This window comes from Eucalyptus grandis, chromosome 9 (genome assembly GCF_016545825.1).
Source record: "Eucalyptus grandis isolate ANBG69807.140 chromosome 9, ASM1654582v1, whole genome shotgun sequence".
NCBI classification, from domain to species: Eukaryota; Viridiplantae; Streptophyta; class Magnoliopsida; order Myrtales; family Myrtaceae; genus Eucalyptus; species Eucalyptus grandis.
This window is the reverse complement of record NC_052620.1, coordinates 13,305,820-13,313,819: the sequence shown is the minus strand read 5'-3', so window position 1 is coordinate 13,313,819 and position 8,000 is coordinate 13,305,820. Positions and strand designations below refer to the sequence as shown.

Sequence of the window (8,000 nt, the reverse complement as noted above, 5' to 3'; positions counted from 1 at the left end):
CGATGACTGACGAGGTCGAGATCGACCTTGCTGACCACCTCGCCAATGGCCACGAGGGCGGCCTCGTGCTCGGTGGCGAGGCTCGCCCTCCTTGGATCTGGCGATGGCGAGCCTCGCCCGCCCGATGAGGGCGAGCCTCAAGGCCTGGGCGGCGAGGCAGCCGGATTTGGCGAGGGTCGAGCCTCGCCCATGGCCGGTGAGGGCGAGCAAACCTAGGGAGAGAAGGGAAAGGGTCGATCTTGAGGACGGAGGACTCGCCGTCGTTGCCCCGTCGCTCCTTGCGGTCGCCTCCACTCCCTCAACATCGTCGCCTTACTATCCTCGCCAAACCCCGAGCCATGGGCGAACCTTGCCGCCAAGCACAAGGCCACCCTTGTGGCCACTGGCGGGTGGCCGGCGAGGTCGACCTCGACCTTGCCCGCCGTCGCCTCTGGCTAGTCGCCAAACCTCGACGACCGGCTGGAGGAAGAAGAGGAAAAGAAAAAATAAAATATTAAATATTAAAATATTATTAAAAGTTGTCAACGTTAGCGTCGATAGGCCGCGTCGGCCCAACCGACGTTCGGTCAGCAAAATTCGACCAAAATTAGCCGGAAATAACTAAATTGATGCAACGTAAAAAGTTTAGGATTTAATTGGCACCAAAAAAAGATTTATGACTAAATTAACACAAATTAAAAAGGTTTAGGACTTTTTCGACACTTTTCCCGTCATGAGCCTAAATAAGAAATTTAAATTTCTTCATACCATACCAATTATTCGATATGAGATTTTTCTAACTAATTCACACATCTATACTAACGCTACTCGCTCAAAAAGCGCTCAAGCTGAAGCCAAGTTTCAAGCATCAAGCTTATAAGCCGAGCCAAGCTCGAGCACGGTGCTTCTTTTCTCGGCCTAACCCGATTAGACTCTTGACTGAACGTGACAGATGAAATTGCAGAGCATTCAATTTAAAAGATTGTGAAATTTCTGGGCATTTATTTACCTCCCTGTTAATGATATTGCAGAGCATTCAATTTAAAAGATTGTGAAATTTCTGGGCATTTATTTACCTCCCTGTTAATGATATTTTTATGAAATAGCGTGCAAAGCGGAATTCGGGTGTATAGCGTTGTCCTTCTCCCAACGCCCCCTTATATAATCTCCGTACAGAGCGAGCATTTGCTCTTCCATCCCCACGGCATTTTCCTTCTCGTGACCCTTTTCACGAGAAAACAAGAAGAAGAGAAAATCCTTCCATTGCATCGGGGAAAAAATGGCGAAGTCGCCGGAGCAAGAGCACCCGCAGGCGGCTTTCGGCTGGGCTGCGAGAGACCCCTCCGGCCTCCTGTCTCCCTTCAAATTCTCCCGCAGGTCTTTCCCTTTCCCATGTTTTCTCTTCCTCGATTGGTCATTCTCACACGGTGGAATCGCCGCAGTTCACTCGTCTTCCAGATAGCTTTGACAAGAACTGCTGGTGATCAATCGATTTGATTTTTTGTATGCTTGTTCGATCTCAAATCCAGGACAACGGGAGAGAAAGACGTGAAGTTCAAGGTGTTTTTCTGCGGAATCTGCCACAGCGACCTCCACAGCGTGAGGAACGAGTGGGGATTCTCGACTTATCCTCTTGTTCCCGGGTAATCCTACTACCCTTTTCTTAAATCTCCTCTTTTGTTTTGCGCTGCTCCTCGTACCCTTAAATTATTATTTTTCTTCGGCTGAAAGTACCATGTTGACTAGTATAAATCTTTATTTAATTGAAATTTAGTCACGTAGATTCTTAGGGCTATTACGTTCTTAATCTTTTGAATCAAGAACGAATTAAAATATTTATAAAAAAAAAAAAAACACGCGCACACAAAAAGATTTGCAGCCTTTGCTTCTGGGTAACTGCTGCGTTATTCGCTCCATTGTTGCGTTATTCGCTCCCGAAGACTATCAAGATTGTAGAGGCTGGTCGGATTCTTTCGATCAGTCCAACTTGATTTACTGTATTGATCTCATGGCATATATACAACCACTTATGTTCTATCTATGCGTTTTAACCTGCATATCACGCATATTGTCATTTAATACATAAAATGAGGAAAAATTACAACAACAAAAAACAAAAAACAAAAAAAGTCTTAAGCATATTGTAATTAAAGATGTGCAACTATACCGGTGCTATCTGAGAATTTGATTAGACTGCCTGAAAAACAGGTACAAGAACTGATTCCTATTAGAACTGGTCCGAGAATAGGTTTAGAATTGATTTTATAAGCTAAAAAGCCAAAACTTTAATTTTTCGCTCCTAAATTTTAACCCCAGCACTCCTGTGTCCGTTGTTCTTCCTTAAAATTCCTTACCAGTCTTTCATCTTCCCTTAAATTTTTATGAATGAATGGAGAATGGAGTTTTATGAATTATTTTTATGTTACATGTTTGAACTTTTTATCGTTTGTCATCTTATAAATTTTTGTTTTTAGCATATAGGGATTTATGTTGTTCATTTTTTTATTGTAAAATATAAACAAAAAAAAATGGTTTCTCGAGTTTACTTTGGAATCAAATCAGAAAAATAGAACGGGCTTAATAATCAGTTCCAAGCAATAGAGTAGGTTTCAGGTTTTAATGAAATCTGTCCACTCTGATAAAAATGAAGAGTGAAAGAGGGGCCATGAGTTGGTGGCTTTCATAACTCTAAAACGTTGCCAGCTTAGGTTTTTTTTTTTTTTTTTTTTTTTTTTTTTTTTTTTTTTGCATACGTTGCCAGTTAAGATGGCAAAAAAATGGTGTGATTGTCCTATTGGCAATAGCTTTAATGTCATACGTCGATAACCCTTCGTTATTTCAAAGGTATAATGAATGCAGTCGGAATCGTCTCGTGTTCACATCCTCGTAGCTATTTATTTATTTCAAAGAGGCAAATTGCACGACGTATAATTCTGGTCAGGACTTGACCATACCAAGGCGAGGTCTTCGCGTATCGCCATCTACTTAATACTTGAAGTGACAGGCGGGAAGCGCTTTCCACTCGTTTTTCTGAGAAGCGTTCAGCGTTAGCTTTTGTTGCCTTGGGGGGGCGGTGGAAATCGTGACCACAAAACTGGCCGACCACCCAAACGGCCGTACCCATCCTCTCGGTTAGTGGGGCGAGGCTCGAGGACATTGATAACAACAATGATAACAACAACATGGAGTAGCAAACTCTGGATCGAGTTCTTGGTGGGCCTTGGATGAGGATGATAACCAGGAAAATAAAGGCAATTATAAATTACTGGAAAAAAAAAAGGGCAAATGAATGGACGGTGGTACCACTGAGGTGCGGCCGCTGCCTTCTTTGACGACAGTGGCCTTTCCCACAGGGACCTCCGCTGGGGCGGTCGTCTTTTTCTTCTTTTCATTTGTGTAGGTAACCCTAAAAAACGTTGGTGGTCGTCTGCCCCGTGATAGAAAAATCAGAGAAGAGAGAGAGGGGAGACAGCATATAGATGGGAAGGAAAGGGAGCACCACTTTGGTGGATGCCTAAGGAGAGGCACGATCGGCGGTGCTCTTTTAGGGAGTGCGGCCACTGCATGTTGCGCTTAGGACAATGACCCACGTGGCGGGTTGTCGTCTCGTATCAACGTATGAGAGAGAGAGAGAGAGAGAGAGAGAGACCGGGTGACCACCGTGTAATGAGCCAATGAGTACCTCGACCATTATGTGGGACCATCATCACACGGTGGCTGCTCCGCCATCAGCATCCTTGGAGGCGCCAATGATGCGCAACAACAGGGAAAGGACTGGTACCGACACTGGGACGGGCGTACTCTTTACTATGTTTTTCTTTAAAAAGTTTTCTTAGTCTAACTGGGTCTATCCATCCCATAGGGCGGAGCAGATTTTTATTTGGACCTATTCATGTTCATCCCGTCTTAGTACTTCAGCAAATGTTAGATAGGATTAGTCTAACCTTAGTCGAGCTTAAATCCTAACTATAAAACCCAACTTTATAATATGACTAGTTAATAATTGTCAACGACAAAAGAGTAAAGCCTTGAATAAAAATTAGGAAAATTCCAAATAAAAGCATGAAGTACTCTTATTTTCTTAAATAAGAGTATGCATTACTCTAATTTTATCAAATAAGAGTCTAAAGTGAATTTTGTTTTAGATAAGGGCCTAAAGTGGCTAGTCAATTTCAAACAAATGCCTAATTTCCCAATTGATTGAAGGCATTTTTGTCATCTACCTTTTTTTGGATTTTTTCTTTCTTTTTATCCTTTTTTTCCGGTTGTCTTCTTCGCCAGTGGCTAGTCTCAAGCGATGGTGGAGCACTGGAGAGGTTTGGGTGAGGGTCGTCTTGCCAGCAAGTAGTGAGGAATGGTCTTGCCTTGGGCTAGGCTACCCTCGTCGACCTCAAGTGAGGCTGGGCCTCACCAACAACCAATGAAAGCTTGCAAACTAGGGGTGTGCATGGTCCGGGCGGGCGGTTCCCGACCTAGAACCGGGAACCGCCCGCTAAGGACCGGTTCCAAAATTGGAACCGGGATCCACCCGTTTGTTGCATGGATCCACTGGAACCAGGACCGCCGGTCCGGTCCGGTTCTTGGGTGGATCCGTGGAACTGATATTGACGCGAAATAATTTTGGTTTTCAACATAGAACGACTACGTGACATCAAAGCAAGCCAAAAAAAGAAAAACCAAATTTAAGTATGTGGAACAAAAATTCATTTGTTGCAACTATAAATGCAACCAATGAAGGATTGGATGTACGTAAGTTGATATAGAGGTAGAGAGAGTAGTAAGTGTTCGGGAAAAATGGGTCTCTCTTAAAGCTATGAACTGGACATATCCCTCATAAGGTTCGGCAAAATATCACAAGTCGCACAAACAAATCAAAGGAGGTGAAATGAGGCACCATCCAAACAAATGAAAACAAAAGAAGTGCAACTAAACAAGACTTTATTGAATACATCACCTTCATCATTATATTAATAAATAAACTAAACAACCAAAAAGCATAAGAATTCCCCAATATTCAGCTTTGTATTCATCCTCGGTAGAAACAATTGCCACAAAACAATTGCTTTGTATTCAATTTTAGTAATTTTTTTTTAATATTAAAAGGGAACCGGTCCGGTCCGGGTGGGCGGATTCGCCCATGGAACCGGGAACCGCCGGTTCCGGGCGGTTCCGGTCCGGTTCCGGGCGGTCCAGGCGGTTCCCGGGTATTTTGCACACCCCTATTGCAAACCTTTGCCCAGTGGCTAGCAATGGTTGTCAAGCCCTCATTGGTGCATGCTTGAAATAAAAATAAAATAAAAGAGAAAAAGTAATTTAGAATTGAAATTGTTTATTTTTTACTAAAATGCCCCTTAACTACTAGAATATCTATCCAACCGGTGACCAACGAGGTTAAACCTTTATTTGAAACTATAATGATCATTTCAGGCCATTATTTGAGATTGATCAGCCACTTCAGGCTCTATTTGAAATTAAGTCTATCTTATACTCTTATTTGAAAAAATAAATAAATAAATGAAGGCACTTCATGATCCTATTTAAAATTTTCCCTTAAAAGTTTGATGAGGAGGTGATGATTTTTCCATTACAGTAGAAACATGCTAAAATAACACCATTTAAATCAAGGCCAACACCTTCTCTGAGTCTCTCTAGGTAGATCCCATCTTCGCTAGGTTTTCTACACATTGATTTGCTTCCCTGACCACATGCCTAATCCTCACCTGCTGCTGTTCAGCAGACATGTCCCTGCTTTTATTGAAAATCAGTTCTAATGAAAATATAAAAGAAATAAAACAATTTTAGCTCTCAAAAGTCATGAAAAAAATTGGCATTATTGGAAATGGTTTTAAAAGTCAGTACCACGCTCAATTAGCCGGTCAAAACCCACTACCACCCTTCAATTTGGTTTTTGTTCCACTGATTGGATTATTTAGTATATAAGCAAAGCGACAACAAACTAGTTTCTCTTGCTAAGACCAAGTTATAGATCTTCTTCATCCCCCAATTCAACAATGAGGTCACCGATGAAGTCCAACTTCTGTATTTCATCTCCCACCTGTTAAACTCAATCTACGCGAGACGCATGACAAGCTTTAATTAGACGTATCATGTTAAATACCAAATGCACAGCGATCACAAAGCCTTACAAATATTGAACATATCTTACAACTTTAAGCTTTTGATTTGTTTGTATTTTGTATATATCTTAATCTATATGAAATGCAGGCACGAGATTGTGGGCGAAGTTGTTGAGGTTGGGAGCAAGGTGGAGAAGTTCAAGGCGGGAGACAAAGTGGGAGTGGGTTGCCTGGTCGGATCGTGCGGCTCCTGCGATAGTTGCCACGACCAACTCGAGAATTACTGCCCCAAAATGATTCTGACTTATGGTGCCATGTACCATGATGGGACGATGACCCACGGAGGATACTCCAACATGATGGTGGTGGATGAGCACTTCGCCATCAAATTCCCGCAAAACATGCCTCTCGATGCCGGCGCTCCTTTGCTTTGTGCCGGGATCACTGTTTATAGCCCAATGAAGTTCTTTGGGCTCGACCACCCAGGGATCCACTTGGGCCTGGTGGGTCTCGGTGGACTGGGCCATGTTGCAGTAAAATTTGCGAAGGCGATGGGGGTCAAGGTGACCGTGATCAGCTCCTCTCCCGGGAAGAGGGAGGAAGCGCTCCAGCGTCTCGGCGCCGATGCATTCCTTATTAGCAGCGACACCAATCAAGTTCAGGTGATCTCTGGATTGAAGTATTGCTATTGCTTCTTTCCTTCTTTCCTTGGTAACGACGAGGAACATAGTTTAACTGAGCATATTCTAAGCTGGTGAGGTAACAAATAACCTAATTCTTTGTACATTGGGTCCTTTATCAAGTAATATCGCTGCGTTAGAGACTAGGGATGGGTTCTGCATAAAAAACAATTCTGGTTTCTCATTTGCAGTATGTTCTGTGATTTGAGTTTGTGTTGGAACTGTTTTGGTCAATAGGCTGCAATGGGCACAATGGATGGTATAATCGACACGGTTTCGGCTGTGCACCCGATATTGCCTTTGATTGGTTTGCTCAAACAGAACGGAAAGCTTGTTCTCGTTGGAGCTCCTGATCGGCCTCTCGAGTTACCCGTTTTCCCATTGATCTTTGGTAAGAATCACCATTCTCTTCCTTTGCTGCAACAATAATGTTGAATCAACTGATACAGCCGATACATTGTTGTAAAAGTGGCAAACTTTTTGTTTAGCCAAACACAAACTGATAATTATACTACTCAATCGGGGTTTCAGGGAGGAAGATTGTGGCTGGGAGTTGCATTGGTGGAATACAAGAAACTCAAGAGATGATTGATTTTGCAGCAAAGCACAAGATTACCGCCGATATTGAGGTCATTTCTATCGACTATGTGAACACAGCAATGGACCGCCTTGCCAAGGGCGATGTCAAGTACCGGTTTGTGATAGATATTGGCAACACCTTAAAAGAAGCATGAGGCTCCAGAGACTCTGATTAGATTGCCTATGATGGTGTCAAGTAAAAATTTTGGTGTCCAAATAAAAATTTGGCTGGGAGATTAAGGCCGATTGTCTGGCTCAGTTTGTTTGTCACAGATCTTGAAGCATATTCAGGAAGATTATAGTTTGGCAGGTGCATTGAACATCATCGAACATGCATGATGGTCCGTATGTGTGTAATTCTCTGCAGTAAGAATCCATTAGTAAGTGAGAACGTTCCTGTTTTGAACTTTGGAGTGTGTGGAAGATGCACATTTTGGTTCTACACCCCGCTTGCTAGCGCAGTTCCAAGATACTGATACGCTTTCTTCGTCACCTGACGTATTCAATTCAGGTTCCTCATCTCGAGTTTTGGTCTTATGACCGCTTTTTTTCCTCGAAGCGTGTGGTGTTAGGTCCTAGAATAGCAACCAGAAAGGAAGTCGATTGGTTGAATTGAAACTAGTTTTTGCGCACTTCCCATGCAAGTATAACAATGGATACATTCCTTCGTAAATGTGGACAATGA

The 8,000-nt window shown here is 42.8% G+C and overlaps 1 protein-coding gene across 1 annotated transcript; it reads left to right on the top strand.

Annotated features, from left to right (window-relative positions):
• The first annotated feature begins 1,123 nt into the window (after nt 1-1,123).
• On the top strand, nt 1,124-7,724 carry LOC104418344 (probable mannitol dehydrogenase). The gene is made up of 5 exons (XM_010029668.3): nt 1,124-1,356; nt 1,509-1,622; nt 6,205-6,718; nt 6,974-7,127; nt 7,268-7,724. Exons 1-5 carry the CDS (start codon nt 1,259-1,261, stop codon nt 7,468-7,470), a joined length of 1,083 nt encoding a protein of 360 aa, XP_010027970.1. The 5' UTR covers nt 1,124-1,258; the 3' UTR covers nt 7,471-7,724.
• The last annotated feature ends 276 nt before the right edge of the window (nt 7,725-8,000 follow it).